The sequence below is a fragment of the Plectropomus leopardus genome, chromosome 8 (genome assembly GCF_008729295.1).
Source record: "Plectropomus leopardus isolate mb chromosome 8, YSFRI_Pleo_2.0, whole genome shotgun sequence".
NCBI lineage: Eukaryota > Metazoa > Chordata > Actinopteri > Perciformes > Serranidae > Plectropomus > Plectropomus leopardus.
Window position 1 is genome coordinate 4,444,474 of NC_056470.1, and position 19,647 is coordinate 4,464,120.

The following is a 19,647-nucleotide window of genomic DNA, read 5'->3' on the forward strand; positions in this document are numbered from 1 at the left end:
TTTCTAAAGTAGGTGGCATACATTTTCTTTTACTGTGCAATTACAAAATTGAAAAAATCCCATTGAAATTGTCAAATTTTCATAAACAGATGCTTCTTTCATGGTCATTAATATATAAACACAACTTTTCCCCACACAGATATTACATATGGAATAATAAAGACATAACGCACAGAAACAAATCCTTGTTTTGCCCTGCTTGGTTTTCTCATAATATACTCCTGGTTCATCAGCTTTTTAATTCCAATGGTTCATTATTCACTTATGAAGACTTTATTTCAAAATACAACATCCTAATTCCCGATGAGGAATTTAACATTATCATTAATGCAGTTCCTTCTGGTGTCTCCTTGTTATTTAGGAGCACAATGGACCACATCCCAGCTCTTTTGCCTATAGACCCAACTGAGCTCGAAGTCGGCAGGGTTTGTTTCTCAGCGACACGCAGCAGCAATCGCGCTGTATGTGCTTTGTTTCAAAGGGACATTGTGTCTCTCCCCTATGTAATTACTTATTGGAATAACCTATTACCAAATCTTGATTGGGGAAAGATCTGGATTTTACCAACCAAATACATGATCAATAATAAAATTAAAGAAGTATCTTTCAAATTAATTCACAAAATTTATCCATGTAAAATATTCTTTTTACAGCGGTTTAAGAATTGTGTTGACACTAATTGCTCTTTCTGTTCAGAATGCCCTGAAGATATCTTTCACTTGTTTTGGTCCTGCCCTTTTTCAAACAGTTTCTGGATAGATGTTTGCCACTTTATTTCCTCCTTTATTGACACTTTATTTCCTCCTTTGTTTTGAAAATATACTGTTTGGCTTCATTTCCTTTACACCCTCCAAAAACAAACAATATTATATAATTAATCTAATTATTCTGTTGGCTAAATGGCATATTCATAAATGCCGATACATAAATAAAAATCCTTGCTTTCTTTTTTTTTTTTTATAAATGAAACCAAACAGTATATAAAAACAATCAAAAATTCAACCAACAGTAAAGCTGTCAAGACCCTGAACCTGTGTACCCTTTTTATTGTCTTTTTGTAAAGAAACTTATTTATAAAAAAAAAAAAAAAAAGGAATACCATGTATGTAACCCCCTGGCAAAACCCCCTTCTTGTTTTTATGTTGTATTGTTATGTTCTGTCAAACGTTTAATAAAGTTATTTAAAAAAAAAAAACTTTCTGAGTGGCCTACAAAATTACGTCATCCCTTCGAAAAGGGGCTTTTCCGCCGTGATTGACAGCCGTGACAGCCAATCCACGCACTGGCATTCAATGCAGCTGCCCGCGATTGGTCGGACGGGTGTACGGGCGGGAACTCCTCCTCGCGGAAATCGCTACTGCGCAGATGCAGGGTTCCCAATGACATCACCCTGCATCACCCTCGCAAGATGGCAACGCTCCTATCCCGGATATTTTCGATAATTTAATGTCACTTCAGCATAGTGGGGGTAAGTGGGGGCGCGTCGTTCATCTTTATTTACAGTCCGTGGTACCGCAGTTAGATCTTTCACTATAGCCTATAGCATTCAAATTCGCAGTTCAATGACGATATATCCCGTTTTCCCAGTTTGACCTGAACGCCACACAAAAGGAACGGTTTGTTTTCGTCACATGACCGGAAGTATGTATTGGACGTTCAATATTATCAGGAAGTGAGTCTATTCACGATGCAGCAACAAACGACTCCGAAGTTTCCAAATTTAACACTGGCAGCTGTATTTTCGGAGGATTCTGTGTGTTTTCAGTGAAATGACATGCGTTGGGTGTCGTCTCTGACATGGATTTACAGCCAGCTGTCTGTTTCCGGCTGTGAGGACTCAATACCCGCAAGCTTGTTTTAGCAAAGTGGCTAACTAAGCTAAGTAGGATCACAACCTTGTCCTGTCCGTCACCACAGCCCCGCAGAGTTTAGTGCTAGACGCTGACGGTGACAGCTTTTCAACTGATCACCTGTCACTGTCACTGTTAGTTAATGTCGGAACACTGGCGGACAGTTAACGTGTGCAGTTGACGTAGCGTAAACTAACGCTAATTGCTCTGGTAACATTAGTTCTGTCCGGTGTAGATTTGGCAAGACATGACTACCTAATGACGGTGGCATCTGACTGGCATGGACTCAGCAAAGCTGTGTCGATGAAGTGGTCTCTGGGGTGAGTCAGTTACACTGCTGTTTGGATATAACATGAACACTGCGGTGATGGAAGCTGTTGTCAGGTAGATACATGTTGTTTGTCTGTTAGCTGAGGTTGTGGCACTGTCACAGCGCCAACACAGGATAAGTAAAGACAGTGTTTGGTAAGCCATGGGTCTGGTTAGACACAGTCACTTCATAAATTCTCTTAACTGTAACCTAGCTAGCAGGGAACCTCCATAGGCTAATGTTTGCTACAAATTCTAATAATGTTTGAAAACTATAAGAACACGTAAAGGCCTTTAATGTGATTTTCAGAAAACCCTTTAAGAAGTAAAGTAACAAATGAAGTTTTAGAAGTATTTGTTCCAGGATTTTAGAAATACAGTTGATTTGTTTTTAAATGCTTTTAAATCAGGAGATCTTAAAAAGTCTATGTTTGAGTTGATGCTTTCTCAGCAGAATTACTCTTTACAAGATATCCAGCGCTTTAACTTTTCATGTCATTATAACACATCTGTTGCTCCAAATTCCAATTTGAAAAAAGCCCTTGGCTTGTCTTTCAAGCTATACTATTTGTTTAACACATTATTCAAGCAAGATAATTTGTTTTTTTTTTTTGTTTTTTTTACCTCACAATGTGGCTATGTGACTATCATAAAGTTTGTAGACAAACATTTAGACAGACATTTCCTGCTAGGTAGCAAACATAGAGAGGGAGTTGTAGCCAATTCAGTGGTCTGTCCGCTGTCCACAGACCACTCGCATGGACCACTGGGTATAACTACTAGGGGTGCTATAACGCTCAAGGTCCAGACCAGTTAGTAAGTGGTCTGTGTGTGGTCCCAATCAAATCTCATATATTAGTATATTTTATTGTCGCCATGGGGACATTTTCCTTGGGCCAAAGTGCTACATCACATGCAGAGTAATACATAGTATGACAAACAACAAAATGGCATTTAAGGAGCACTTGTTGCTACCGCTAGGGGTGCTGAAGTTTGTGGTCCTTGTGCTCCAGACCATTTGTTCAGTGGTCTGTGGAGTAGTTATCTATCCATGTGTGTTTAGTGCAGTTGTATGACATAAATTTGATTGTATCCTGTCAAAATATGACCATTCCGCTGAAAGTTTAAGATATTTTTTTATTTTCAAACATTTTTCAAGGTTGAGGCTTGATGTGGTATTCAAAAAATCTCCATAAATGAAATAATAAAACAACAACAACAACAACAAAAATAAAACTATCCATTACAACTCCTCTCATCAATCATTGTTCCAAAGATGTTTTTCTGCCTGGAACCTGACAAAACCATCCAACCTCATTAGGATGTTGATTGTGTTCTACGTATAAGAAAACAATGTTGTTGATGACTATACAGAAAAAAACATTAATTATAAGAGAGGACAAATGTCACATGTAGTGTGAAAGGGCTATGAGTGGTCAAAAGACAAGAAAAGTACGGTATAAGTACAGTCCATTTACCTTAATAGCACTACTTGTATTATAATTTTCATCAATTCTTCATGACTCATGAATTCATATATTATTGCTTTACATAACCGCCATATTGATAAACTTCAGATGTGTGTAGATAAATATTTTAAATTCACTTAATGTAGAGGATGGCCATGGCCAGAGAAGGCGGTGACCACAGAAATAGCTACAAGTACAACCCCTGCTGTATGGCTATCAGTTTGTCAACTATCAACTGCATGGCAAAAAATTAATTTAGATAAGACAGATATGTTAAATGAAATGTTAATTTCTTCATTTTACAAAAACAGAAAATGGCATGCAGTCATCATTTCGGTGTCTGTTTTTATTGCCAGCTGATTGCATATCTATAAGAAATCTAAAGATCCAGTTGAAGTGATCACAGAAAGCTTTTGTAACATTAATGGCTGCAGGGAGACAAAGAGTTTCAGGTGTAATAGCTGTCGCCAAGGGATGTCAAACATTGGTGAGGCAGAGCTCTTCATCACCAGTTTTTCATGAGGCTTTGTGGTCTATAGAAACAACACATATGCAAAAAACACAAACAATTATCAGCTTACACATTCTATGCAATCATAAACTACACAGTGTAACTGACTATGAAAATAAGACAGCCAATTAAAGTTGATTAATAAAATAATAAACTACCCTTCCACATTCAGTACCATAGTGTCATACAGTGGTTACATGGTAATGTCAAAAGAAAACACTAAACTGGATCATAAAATGACATTCAAATGATACTACTGAGTATGTGTCAATTACCTACACTCATAAATTAACTTAAAGAAGGCCCAATGCAAAAGAATTATAACCCCCCTCCTGGCTCCATGCATAAGGTTAGCCTATAGGAACAAATATCTCAGCAAAAAGAAATTTTGGCTGCAATTTAGCTTTAAGAAATTATTACATGGGTAAACTTGACCTTCTGCAGCTCCTTTTTTTCAGTTTTTTTAGTCTCTTTTTTCCTCACCTACCAAGTTTTTTACTTTTCAAATTTACTGCAGGACTTACCAAAGTTGATTGGCTGCGCCACTTAACAAGCATACAGTGTGTGTGTGTGGGGGATGCTTACGCACATACATTATCACCGAAGTTGCTTATGTGACTGAACATACGCGCTATGTTTGGTGTTAACCTCAATAAGGTAAAGTAATATTACATTTAGCAAGAAGTAGACCTACATTTATTTTGCAACTCCAACGACCAGTCCATTTAAGAATTTTCGAAATGGCACAAGTAATGAAAGTAATTCACCTGTTGTCATGGCAGCCAAGCATGGGCCAATTAGGACCACAAGATATAGAAGGACCACTAAACAAATGGTTTGGAGCACAAGTATCACAAGCTTCAGGTATAGCCCTTGTCATAGGCAGTATCGCCTAGAGCAGGAGTTAGCAACCTTTACAATCAAAAGAGCCATTTTTTAACAAAAATTATTTAAAAAATCTGTCTGGGGGCGCAAAACATTTAGGCCTTCTAGTTAATGTAACACAGCCTATTAAGTCTAAATACATCTATCAACATTATTTGTCTAAATAAGTGTATGTTTTACAACAATGTGGCCACTCTACAGTGGGCTATTCATGATTATTTGGTACTTTAACTTTCTAGAGTTGGCATTTAAAGCATACAAATCTTTTTACACACTGTTAAATTCTCTGTTTTACTTTGAGACTTTTGGATTTGTAGTACATAACTAGCCTAGCAAGGGAAACTCTTTTTTTTTTCTTTTTTTGTGTCAAAGCCACTTGAAGCCACAGGAGACAGGCTAAAGAGCCGCATTTGGTTCCAGAACCACAGGTCGCCTGTCCCTGGCCTAGAGTATCACATGCTAGAGGGGCGCAGCTAGTCGCCCTCCAACAGAAAAAAAATAAAACTATGTATATATATCTAAATACACTATATGGACAAAAGTACTACACATTACACCTACAGGACCTTTTATGACATCCCATTCTAAATCCATAGTTGGTATCCCCATTTTCAGCTATAACTGCTGTGGGGATTTTTGCCCATTCATCCAGATTTTATACAGCTGTGGCAATGGGACTGAATGAAACACCTATATTCAATGATTAAAAGGTGTGGCCTAATACTTTTGTCCATATAGTGTGTGTGTGTGTGTGTGTGTGTGTGTGTGTGTGTGTGTGTGTGTATATATATAGCCAAAGGAGAGAGAAGGAAGAAGTTGAAACAAAACAGAAAGTAAAACCGCAACACAGACCACTGAATAACAGCACATACAGTGAGCAGCAGCAGCGACCCACTGTTCAAAACAGATACCATGAGGACAGGGACTTGCAAACCTGTCGAAAAGCCACAGGAATGTAAATAAGATGAGCTCAGCAGAGACAGAGGGCTGTTGTCAGCTTGCTGCAGCAAATGAACATGCTGTCTGCGGACAGTTTACTGACTTGGCCCGCTGACTTTGCTAAAAGCCGATTGGCTATTGAAACAGGTAATGTGCCTTACGTTCTAAAACCAGCCACTGGCGATTTGACAAGCTGAGTTGCAGGCAACACCATCAGCCTGCTTGAGTTGATATGACACAGGCCAGTTCACACCGCTACAACTTCTCTGCAAAGTTTTAAAACAGTTAGGTGTTGTGGCAAATATTCGGTCTCAATTGGGCTTTCAAGATGAAACAGTTGTTCTTCTGTCAATTGTATGTGATTTATGGAAAAAAAACAACAACCCTAAATCTTGGAAAAAACACAAATCAGTTAGCATTTCGTCTTACATGGGCCCCTGACAGCCTCTTGGCCCCTTTAGTTGCGTTACACCACCGATGTTTTCGCCATTGCCATCACTCTAACTTTCGTTAAAAAGATGTCATACAGTAATTTAAATAGTGAGGCCATGTATGACATACACATATAACTACCTTATAGAACTACACTGGAGTCCTTTTTGGTGTCCTTGGTTATTACTAGGAATTGCATTACTCCAAATGCCAATACAAAACCCCAGTAATGAGTCCTAAGACCTGGAAATCAGTTTGCATTTCAGTACCTCTGGTTCCCTTGTCTTTAATTCAGTGGGTTTTTTGGATGGGTTTTGGTAATAAGCCTGAAATAAGATCTGTGGTTAACATTAGCTCCAGAGACTTTCAGGTTTTGTTTTATGACATTAAATGCTTCAGATATTATCCCGCTGTGAACTGATAAACTTTTATGTGTCTTAAAAAGGTGGTTGCTAACAAGTGGTTAAATGAGACCACAAACGTCATCAAGCTAAAATGCGTTGAATGAGGCATTACAGCCTCATGGTTGTAGGGATGTGAACATAGAGTAGTTTGTTCATAGCTAGCATTAGCCTTTTACTTCTGCCGATTGCATTTAGGTTTTAAAGATCCCGAAAGTTGTGTTTATTTGTGAAGATTATCTTTTGGGGTAAAAAGCATCTTTGTAAATCAAACCAAAAAGAAGTGGCATGAAACAATCTTCAGACATGTCTAACTGTTTCTCCTTCACAATTACAAAAAGTGCATCAATTGTTCACATTTGGGAAAAATGACAGCTAATAACATCTTAACAACACATCTTTAACTGGGTAGTTCCTAAGTACAATCTTTATGTAAGCGTGAGGTCATTTAAGCAATATCACACAAGAGGCTGTGATTATCTTTGGCACTCTACCTGGCCTCCTGCCTACGACCGAATCACAGCTGTGATGACATATGAGCATAACACACGACCTAAAGTGTGATGTTGCTTTTATACAACAGTTCAACAAGCGTCTTTTATTCGTTAATAGTAACAAGCGACCACAGATTATGATTTGTTTGTTTATTTAATGATTGTTTTGGCCCCGCCGACATAAATAGTTATGCAACTGCTGGACGTGACAGCTGTTGCCTAGCAAAACATTTTCCTGAACGCTGCTTGCTAATCTGTTAGCTCGGTCTTCATGTTCTGCAGCCAACTTTGGATGCTGGAACTTGACTTGAAAAGCTTTATTAAAAAATCTTCTGACTTCAAGGCTCTTTTGACTTTTGTCCTTATTCCTTAAGCTTTGGTTGTTCTTCACAGAGATTTTTAATCATGCAGTGCTTCAAGAGTTTCCTCTTAGCAGTCACCTGTGGCATCAATAAAAAGTGCATTATTGTGACAGTATGGGGGGAGTTGTTCTGGTCCATAGGAGAATAAAATATAATTAACATTAACATTAACATTTAACTTTAACTTTCTATATTTTTTCAGATGAATTGAATTTAGTTTATTATTACCTTTGTGTTACTTATCATGCTAACATTAGATAAAGCACATTACATGGGGGATTAGCAAGGTTTACAAGGTTGCCTTAAGCGGTATAAGATTACCAGTTAACAAGCCTAAGTTTAGGTAGTTCATTAAAATGCAGTCTATGGATGAAATATATTGAAGAACTAACTGTCCTTTAAAGTCACACTGAAGCACATTGTCACCTTTTCAAATAAATGATTTTAGAATGGACTTTATGTTGGCTCACTGGTACAGAAAAACAGAATGTATTGTGCCCAATAAAGAGTTGAGTCTTGAGTTTTACTTTCATAATGAAACCACTATATCTCTATAAATAAATCAAATATATGTGATGTGTTTTTCAGATATTGCAGTAGCTATCATTGTCTGTGAGCCACCAGGATGTTGGAGAGTCTTGTTGCTTGGGTGCTGAACACATACTTGGGAAAATATGTCAGTAACCTGAACACGGATCAGCTCTCCATCGCCCTTCTGAAAGGTAACTATAATAACATCAGGGCTCAATACAAAAAATGTTGTTGCCTGGCTGGCATCAGTTTTTTGTGCAGAAACTGAAAACATGGTTGCCATTTTCAGTTACCCTGTACTTGGAGTAATGAAGAAACCATACATTTATATGTTAGTTTAATAATGAAAATGCGACATTAAAGAATGTTTAACTTCTTAACTGCACTGTCCCCAGAGAGCAGCAGACATTGAGCCAGGGGCTTTGATTGTCTTTGACTTATAATTTAGTTCACACCTATATGTTGATCAAATATCAAACAATTAATTGTTCAAATAATGAATGGTCATAAATAGAGATGTAACAATATTAAATTTTCGTATCACAAATGTCATGACCAGAATCCTCCCCGGGAAAGTACACTTTAAATGTTTCTTTAACTGTAAGAGATTGTTAAGATAATGTTTCAGAGTAATTATATTGACTGGATTATTACATTTCATGGCTAAAGAAATAATATACTATATTTGGTCCATTGATCCCAGTTACTGTAATTTCAGTAACTGCGCATTCCTCTGCTAACCAGAGCTGGACTGTAACTGAGTAGTCAGATACTCTACCTAAGTACAAACCTGAGGAACTTTTATATTACTTGAATAATTTAATATCCAATCCAATCCAATCCAGTCCAATCCAATCCATATTTATTTATAAAGCACATTTAAAAACAACAGTCAAAGTGCTCTATATCAAAACATAGATTAAAAAACAAGAGTAATTAAAATAGTGAATAAAAAATAACATAAATATCATAAGAGAGGACAAAAGAAGGAAGTAAGTAACCCCAAAGTATTTAAAAGGCAACAAGGTAAAACTACAGAAAAAACTATGGAAACTGTCTACTCTCATACAAGGTCTGAGCCAAGGAGAATAAATGAGTTTTTAAAGGAGATTTAAAAACAGGCAAGGTGGGGGCTAGTCTTATCTAGGGGGGCAGCTCATTCCAGAGTTCGGGGACCACAACAGCAAAGGCTCTGTCTCCCCTATGTTTTAAGATTGTTTGAGGGATGCTGAGAAGTGATTTGTCTGTGGACCTCAGTGACTGTGTCGGAGTGTATGGCTGTAAAAGGTCAGAAAGGTAGGATGGAGCCAGCCTGTGCAGAGCTTTATAAACAAAGAGAAGGACCTTAAACTGAATTCTAAGGTGTGTTTGGAGCCAGTGGAGAGATGCTAGTATGGGCATGATGTGCTCTCGCTTGCCTGCACCATTAAGATGTCATGCAGCAGTATTTTGGACCAAGGGAGCGAGGGAAGCCTGACAAACACTCACATAGAGGGCATTACAGTAATCCAGATGAGTGGAGACAAAAGCATGAATTACCCTCTCAAAATCACGAAAAGAATGGAAAGGCTTAACTTTAGATAAAGTCCCCAAATGAAAAAAGCTGGTATTTAATATGTTGATCCATCTGAAGAGCATTGTCAGTTTTTATCAATCTCCTGTCACTTTCCACTTCTACCTCACTAGTTTTACCCCAGTTCTTTTATTAGATAACAACTTTACAAATTAGGATTTTTGCAAACAAACCATATGGAAATATGCAAAAATACTTTTGCAGCCTCCACCTATTTATCACTTGTTATTCCTATTATCCCTGTTAAAAGGTGGTGGCCAATGATTGCAACCAAAGGCTAAGAAGTGGTTGCCCATTTCTTAAAATAAATTGCAGATGGAAACCTTGGGAACTTAAGGTTATTTGCGTAACCCCAGTTCTCAGAGTAGCATGAGTGAGTTTTCTCACTATGGGATGTGTCTCCCTGCGTATTATTCAGAAGCATTTATCTCATTACGCCAATCCTGATTGGCTGGTAATCTTTGACTTCTGCGTCAGGTGACACCACCCACCCTTACGTAACTTGTGCTATGACGCAGTGTCATTCAAAATAAGCACCTCTTCTTGCTTCGCCCCAGAAGAAGGGTTGTCTGGTGAGACATCTCACTCATGCCACCCTGAGAACCGGGGTTACACAAGTAACCTAAAGTTCTCATTCACAGCATTCGTTTCGATGTCTCACTGGGATATGGAGACTCCCATATTGCCAGACAAGCTTATCTCAGGTAACCACCAGCACTCAACAGGAATCTCCCTGCTCCCGCAAGAGCCCAACAATTAGCACCGCCTGCGCCATGCTGGGAGCAGCGACATCTAGCCTGTAAAACTGGACAACGCTGAGGGGTGAAGATCAGCCTGTCGCTGCGCAAATGTCCTGGATGAGGACCCCTTTAGTGACAAAATAACACCAACCGAGCACTGAAAAGAGACGTGACCACCCTTGTCACGACTCCAAACACCTTCCATTTTCAATCATAAAGGGATCTGGTGGAGGAGGCTCTGGCGCTCTAAATAGCGTTAATGACAATCTGTGGAAGCCCTACTGTGTTTAAATTGAACCAGGCCCATAGTGCCAGGCATTCCGGGTGTGGGTACAGTCACCGACCTGTTTTATTGTTTCTGTGTTCTTTGCTGTCAACTGCGCCCTTGACTCTCGGTCTGGATGCGTCAGTGAATCATGGTTTATTAACGGAGAAAGGAGGAGGGGATTACACCCCCACTCCCCCAGCCCCCGTCAGAAACAATCGGCATGTCCAAAGTGTCCTCTTTCTCTCTGTCTGACAGGTAGGTCAGGTTGAGCCATCCGGCTCTTTCCTACAACACCATCATCCCCACAGATTTACCTATGGCCTCCGCTGCACGCGGAGGCAGATGTCCGTGATCACAGTTATCTCTTCCCACACAGCAGGGTCAGGCTTGGTTGCCATTCCCATGTGTGCTTGGTAAGCCGTGAGCATGGAAGAAACATTAAGCGCCCTGATGCCCAGAGCCCCTGCCTTGTAAGCCCTCTAAGTCATGGCCGACTGGAATTGGTTTGTTTTCAACACCAGTGTGGGATTTCTGGAGGATGCCGTAGTCAGCCGTGGGTGGTGGTGGGCTCCAACTAATGGCTCTATAGGAGGCATTTTCATAGCCTGGGGCAACTTTTTCCCCCTGTCACGTGATCTGGTGGTCTCCGTTACAACCGCAGGCCTGGGGATATTCAGCCCGGATGCAGTGCGTTTGCACACGGCCTGCATATCCATGCTGGCATATCCATGCTGGCCCGTGGCCCGGCATCCGCCTTAGTCCCCTCCTTGCCCCCGTCATCGATCGACAGGCCGGTAGACACGAAAGGGTCCTTCCCCGACAAGCTAGCTTGGTGTGCTAGCCGTCCTCGGAGGCTCTTCACGGTGAAGCAGGTGCAGTGCCTACATGAATTGGGGGCTCTGAGAGCCAGCTGGACATGTTCCAGCCTGAGGCAGCACGAGCAGACTTGATGTGTGTATTTTCACAAACGCAGAGTCGGGCCCTGGAATTACTGTCTCCTCCAATGTAAGGGAGGTTAGCAGTGAAGTCCATTGTAATTAAGCTAACGCTGGACCGATGCGTATTAGCTAGTCTGCAAGTAAATAAAAACCTCTTTGTACAGTGAGGCGAGAAAACACTCCAGTCTATGGTAAAGACTGGAGAGTAGAAGCGTAACAAAAAGGCAGCTAGTGCCTGGCGACGATCTGTTGACAGTCAAGCTAGATGGCTAATGCTACATGTAGAGATATGCTCTGAAGCGAGAAGAGGTGTTTGAATGACGCTGCGTCGTAGCGCAAGCTATTTAAGGGTAGATGGTGTCACCCGATGCGGAAGTCAGATAACACCAGCCAATCAGGACTGGTGTTATGAGATAAATGCTTCTGAGGAATATGCAGGGAGGCGCATCCCATAGGGAGACATCGAAACGAATGCTATGAATGAGAACTGTTATTGCCAAGGCGTGCACATTCAGCTATCTTTGTGGTTGCTTAAAATGATTGGTGGTTATTTTACAAAGCTTGCTGCAGTGTTCCAGATATTTGAAGGTTTTACGTTCGTCCTTTGACCTTCCTTCCTTCCTTCCTTCCTTCCTTCTTTCTTTCCCACCTTCTGACATGTACCTCCACCCTTACTTCAAGACTTGATTTCTCCTGAACTGTGTTGTGTTACACTGACAGGTGATCTATTATCTTTTCAATCCCTTTTCTTAATAATATGCTAAATAACACAAACACTTCTCTGCATAACACAATTCGGTTCAACAGCACCACAAATTGTATCTTCCACAATTATCATACAGTAGATTTAAGCAATGTCACATGAGGGGGAGTGCTGTGCTACTGTATATCATCCCGGCTGGGATTCTAACCGTTAGAATGTGCTCAAATCAGCATGACAGCATAACCTCCCCAGTATTTACTCCATGCAGTATCAGCCAGTGTAGATGAAATTCAGCTGATATTATACAAAGTAAAGGCCAACTTATGAATGGGGTAACTGTAAACTGACACAAAGATGACAATAACTAGCATAAACTACCGTGTTCTAAACTGAAACATAATAAGCACAGACAAAAAGTGACATAAAACAGCAAACTTAACAACAAACTAAAAGCTACTCAGTCCAGATCTAGTCATGATGGGGAAATATGGATGTTGTTACAATAATTACATGGGCTTAGTGAGTGTGACCACAGTGAAAACATTGTTTTAAAAGCCTAAACACCATAAGATATGGATTGAAGCAGAATGTGTTGTTAGACAACAACATGTTTTGAATTTCGGAAAAGATTCCATCTATATTTTTCATGAATTTGACCTTTGGACTTAACTTGCTCTTGAGCTATTTGAAATGATTTAACATCCTCTGGCATCCTCCATTAGCTGTGCTGCTAACACACTTCCACTAGCTTAAAAATACAGATAAAGTTTGCACATGTTGAAGCTAAATCTGTGTATGAAAAAAAATCAGTCGATTGTCTTAGCATTCTATCGACATGAGTGTTTTCCAGGTATTAGTCAGACTGTATTTGAGTTAAAAGTCACAAAAAGCTTTTAATTTTGAGAGCTAATTGCCCCTCAACATGAAAACATTCTGATTATATATTTTATTTTGTATATTGCAATATAGAACTCAAGGGTGGTCTTTGTCGTTTGTGGCACTTCAGTGATGCTTATGCCTCACTGTTGTGCAACGAATGATGTTAAAACACACTCTTGTGTAATATTGCTTAAAATCAGGACCTCTGTGAAGCCTTTTTAGCACAAATTGAACATTTTAACCTTTATAAAGGTTTTGTATTAGATTGCATTAGTTTTAGCTAGGTGTAATAAATAAACTGGCAACTGTGTATGTTATTTAAGGATCTTTCCTAAGACATTTAAAACCAGTGGTAGACACATTTTAATTACTTTAATTGATTTAATTGCAATCATCAACACCAGTTAGGCAAGTAGGGCAGACCAAAAAGAGCTTTAAGATGGTGTTTGTGTGTTTCCTGTTGTTCTTCAGGTGCAGTGGAGCTGGAGAACCTCCCTCTGAGGAAAGATGCCCTCCGCGAGTTTGACCTGCCATTTGAAGTTAAAGCAGGTAAAACACACTGACTGATGGCTGGTGACTCGCAAAGTTAAAGTGTAGATACCAAAAAAACTATAACCAAAGTAGAACAGGGGACAGCTCTTCTCTTGAAGGCAAAGGTTGCACATTTATTGTATAAGTCAGTCTGAACTGCTCTCATTAAGCTGTTTTTATTGGTCCATGTACTTTAACTCAAATTAATGTGTAGGAGCTGTATGTTTGAATGAAGGTGCTTTTGTTTTTGGAAGCTGATGGATCTTAGGTATCTCAACCAAAACTTTCCTAATTTAATATAATATTATCTCTAACTGTAAAGGGGGCCATACTGTCAATAGTCAGTGTGGCTGAAACACTGACATCAAGCAAAGGTCATTATTTTAATAAGTCCCACTTTGCCGGTATTGTGTGATTATATTGATAAAGTTTAACTCCATCACCATCAACCCAGCAGCTTGTTTCATTTTAAGTTCTGGACACAGTACATTTATTGTGTTTTATATTGAACCAGAAAATAGAGGAGAACCAAAAATGTTTGGTAAATACAGTGAGGTGTGTTTTGCAACGTCTTGAATTTTGACGGACTAATCTTAACTAAATGTCTGCTTTCAAATGTCTATCATCAGGTGGAAAGGCCTCAAAAGTTCATTTCATCCAGATCACAAAAATCCTACAGATGGGTGACAAATACAACAGGGCTCCATAGTGTTACACATGCAACCAGAAATCTGCCAGATCTAACTTAATATTTTCATTGGTCACACTGGTGCACCTGATCCTTGCTACACTGATGCACATAAGACGTAATCAAATTTTGTATTTTAATATTGCATACGCCTATGTTGTTAGCAACATATGATGAGGTTAGCATAACAAGCAGATTAGCGTGTGAGTCAGTTAGGGCTGCAAAAAATGCAAAATAAATCATATCCCTTTCAATTCACCCAAATGTTTTGATCGCGGTACCAGGAAAAAACAAACTGGAGCCCAACTCTTCTAGATGCAAAAGTCGCATGGAATTTTAAAAAAATGACTGAAGCAATTGGTTTTTACATTAGCATATAGCCAAGGTTGAACAACTTATAACAGTTCCAATGCAAGTTTTTAAAAATATATATATATTTATTTCATTTTATGAATTTCATAGTATACAAGATCCTTTTCAGGTTTTAGCCTGTTGTGACCTGTGGCCTTTTAGGAAAGTGTTTGTTCAGTGTCCGTATAGTGTAATACACAAGTGTTTGAAATGTTCCTTATTTTTATTAAGAAAATGCTATACCAAAGTTGTCAGTGGGCAAAATGTTTTTAGTGTCAGCAGGAGATTTTAATCTGCATTTGACACTTATTTGGGAAAAAAAGGGAAAGCTTAAAATGAGTCGTTACATTGCCAAAAGGCACAATGAAAAATCCTGGGTACAACTACATGAAAAAATTGCATGGTTTCACTACTGAGATGAAAGGAACTTGGAGGTTTTAGTAGAGCTTTTTAAAGATTCTGAACAAAAATGAAACATCAGTGGCCTTCCAAATAGGGACCCCTTGGGGCCAGTAGTCATATTCCCCACCATTAACTCAATGAGTGCCATTGACGTATATATACGTCATTCAAAAGCCAACACTTGAGTGCCATTGATGTTTACATATGTCAAAGTGTGTTTTCGGCAGCTGGCACAAGGGGGCATTCTCACGCTCCCTGTTTGTAATTTTAGGGCTGCTGGGATTCGTAGTTGTAGTACAAAAGACGGTAGATCAAAACATGAAGTGGAGTAGCCGGGATCAGAGAGCAGACCGATCTGTACAGAGGTGATTTGAAATTACAGCAACAAAGCTACATCAATTCAATATTGGCATAAAATTCCCCCCAAAAAACAGAGAGGGTCAAGTGGCCAGTTTTGCCAGCGGACCCTGGAAGAAACTCTCATGGATCTCGGGCTCCCACCCCTACAAGCTCTTATCTGAGTGTCCTGCGGGGTCCAAAGGGTTTACTTTGAAAAAAAGTGTTCAAAGCAGGCCTGGTCGCCCGAATACTGCAGGTAGGAATAATGGAATAGGACTCCGGTTCTATTTTGTGGGTTTTCTCTCTCTGAACTGGGGCCATAATTTGTTGCATTGTGCTGTAATTTGCATATTAACTCATATACACAAATTTGTAATACAATTTTCAGATGTATTTTATGTCATTGAAGGCAAAATTATAACATTCAAATCACTGTTTTGCTTGACAGACTCCCTTTCACAAAAATGCATTTTTCTCAGCTTTCTAAAAAAAGTGGAATTTTTGATGAAACTAGCCTCTATTCAACTTCAGATAAATCAAGAATGGAACAAGGTGAAAACAGACTTTTTTTCCATGACTAAAAGGAGAGTTTCTTCTTTCATTTTAGCTATTCTGTGTTTTCAGAGTTTTTGTACAAAATATTATGTGGGTCTTGAAAGATGACTCAAAATGGCCAGAAAAGCTGGCACAAGCCACTTTCCATTATATAATAGGGCTAGCACTCAATGAGATAATCTGTAACATTCGGAAAATAAGATATACTTTATTCTCATCAAAGGGAATTTTTGCTTGGACAGTAGTGCTTCACATAGCTACTATCAGCTTAAAACAATATGTGGCCAACAAGACTATAAAGTGGTATACCAAAGGCACAGTAATCAATTACATTTCATAAAACTGAAAAATATATATAAATTTTGTGCATGCTGAGTGAGATAAAAGATATAAATACATCCTCATTATAAACAAAAGGACAGAGTCGTAAAAAACTATAAAATCATAATTCATAATGCATAAAACTAAGAACAACAGTGCCACTTTTCATATGAATTACCAGAGTAAAGATAAATCTATTCTTGAGAAGTGTTCTAGACATTGGGAGGAAAAAAAAGCTTAAAGCATTTTTTTTTTTACTGGCTCTGTATGCTACCTGAAGGCAGTAATTTGTAATGAGAAAACAGAATGTCTGATGGGTCCTGCAGATCTCTGTGTGATGTCTGACAACAGTTCTCACATAGGTTCTATAAAGACATGGGTGTTCTTTCACTCTTCATTCATTGCGGTTTTCATGGTTTTAATAATTGGTTAAAACCAAGTTTTTACTAGTCTGTAAAATCGTTTACCATATCTAATAATGCTTTCCAGCAAGCAGTTGTGGAATGATGACATGATCTCAGTTCCCACACCAACATGCTGAGTCTGCCAAAAAAGTGATGTGGCTGACCCAGATAAGCACACAGATATGCAACATGGCTACTCCATTTTATTTTATTTATTTGGTTTTATTAAACCTTTCAGAATCTCTTTTCCAAGGGAGTCCTGGCCAGTTTAATTTATTGTCCATTTGTATGCCTAAGCACTATTTTGTGGCTGTAGATGGAACAGATTAGGGCTGGGCGATATGGAAAAAATCCTTATCACGATAATTTTTTTCATGACAGTCAATATCAATATATATCACGATATACATCAAATCACTATTTCTGTCAAGCTTAAAGGTTCACTTTTACTCCTGAGTTAGATATGAAGATATCATAAGGTTTATTTTGATTTATTCTCTGTCAGACATTGAACATGACAAATATACTGTGTAACAGGCAACACCAACTGGCAGACCTATTCAACTAAAGTTCCAGTTACTAAAATTTCCCCCCAGTAAAGGTCTGAACCTCATACCTAAAACCACTACCACAATTAGTTGAACATTTTACTTCGATTATGATAAATGAACGATTATTTTGCTTTTTCATATTTTTTTTTGGTGGTTAGTTTTTTGCCCCCATAGTTCACCGACACAGCTTCATCAAACTTTCCAGAATTATATAAAAATTAATAGCTCCATCTTAAACAAACTTTAGGTAAATTTAAGCACAGTGTGCTGATAATAGGCCAACCTCTCTTCTCCTGCAGGACTCTGACTTCAACTTCTGTGAATCTTCTGTGAAACTTCTGTGCTATTAATCCCTAACCCTAACCCTAACCCACTCAGGAAAACATTTTTTTGAGTAGGCTTACTTCTCCTATAGCTGCCAACAGCTTGCCAACATATTTCAACACAGAAATACGTCATCCCTTCACCACCCTATAATGGCAGTAGAAGGTTGCGTCAAGCACGATCATGGCATCTGCGCAATCAGGACCCACAACGCAGGCGTAGCTTCAGACAGGACCACAGTAATGGCAAAACCAAGACCACGATCAGGGGGTACAGTATTAGTACAGCCAAAGCATGAGCACGACCAAAGGCAGGGTCACAGCACCAGCACAGCTATCACCACAATCAGGCACAGCCAAGATTGCAGCCAGGATCCAGGAAAACTAAGAAAAAAGGGAGCAGGAATGCTCCGGAGAGGAAACAGAGTTTGTGTAATACAATAAACAGACATGAGAGTTTTCAGATGGAGGGAACAAGAGAAGGAAAAAGGAGCTCAGTGTATCATAGAACGTCCCCCGGCAGATTAAACCTATGTCAGCATAACTAGGGGCTGGTCCAGGCAACCTGAGCCAACCCTAATTATAAGCTGTATTGTTATTTAAGAGGAAGGTCTTAAGTCTACCCTTAAAAGTGGAAACGGTGTGTGCCTCCCTGATCTGGACCTGAACTGTAAGATTCTTCCATAAAAGAGGAGCGTGGCAGCTGAAGGCTCTGGCTCCCATCTTTTGGAGACTTTTAGGAACACAAGTAATCCTGCATTTTCAGAGTGCAGTGATCTTGAGGGTTGGTAAGGAACTCTTAGCTGAGACAGATAGGATGGAGCCTGACCATTTAGAGCTTTGTAAGTAAGGAGGAGGATTTTAAATTCAATCCTGGATTTTACAGAGAGCCAGTGCAAAGAAGCTAAAACAAGAGAAATATGGTCTCTTTTCTTGGTTCCTGTTAGAACACATGCAGCAGAATTCTGCACCAGTTGGAGAGACCTAAGAGATTTGTTGGGGCAGCGGAATAACAGGGAGTTACAGTAATCCAGCCTAGAAGTAACACCTACGTGTACTTATTTTACAGCATCTGTTTGGGACAGGATAGGTCTCATTTTTGCGGTGTTACATAAGTGAAAGAAAGCAGTCCTTGATGTCTCCTTTGTATCATATGGGAGGCAAAAGAATTTTCTTGATTGAATAAAACTCAGAGGTGAAATTATATCCTTAGAAAAGGAGTTTCTGGGGTGTTTTGGGCCAAGAACAATGACTTCAGTTTTGTCTGAATTTAACATCAAGAAATTATGGCACATACAGGGTTTTATGTCCTTAAGACATGTTTAAAGTCTACATAATTGATCAGTTTCATGTTGTTTTATAGATAGATAGAGTTGCATATCATCAGCATAACAATGGAAATTTAAGAGGGATTTCTAATAATGTTGCCCAGGGGAAGCATATATAAAGCAAAATTGATTGGTCCAAGCAAAGAGCCTTGTGGCACTCCGAAGCAGACCTCAGTATGCACAGAGGATTAATCATTGATGTGAACAAACTGGGAACGATCTGATAAGTATAATTTAAACCAGCTTAGTACTGTTCCTTTGAGGCCAGTTAAGTATTTCAGTCTGTGCAGTAAGATTTGATGGTCAATGGTGTGAAATGCGGCACTGAGATCACTGTTCTCAACCTGGAAAACCTGATATATAATAACAGAAGACATACATTGTTGGAATTGTTTTTTAAGTCTCCAAAAAGACACCACAGTTCAAGGCTTGATTATGTTGAATGGTTGTATTGGTCTGCACAATCCACAACAAAAAAGAAAAACAATACATAGGATACTATGTTAAATTTTCACCGCTTGTAATAAATACAAACATGTGCGGGTAAATTATAAGATATCAGCATTGGAA

General features: G+C 39.0%; 1 protein-coding gene across 1 annotated transcript in view; it reads left to right on the forward strand.

Annotated features, from left to right (window-relative positions):
* The first annotated feature begins 1,660 nt into the window (after positions 1–1,660).
* Positions 1,661–19,647, forward strand: part of LOC121946594 (vacuolar protein sorting-associated protein 13D-like) — a 129,699-nt gene continuing 111,712 nt past the window's right edge. The window contains 3 exon segments of the mRNA XM_042491235.1: positions 1,661–2,170; positions 8,241–8,374; positions 13,756–13,833. Of these exon segments, the coding sequence (XP_042347169.1) occupies positions 8,278–8,374; positions 13,756–13,833 (175 nt within the window). The 5' untranslated portion in view covers positions 1,661–2,170; positions 8,241–8,277.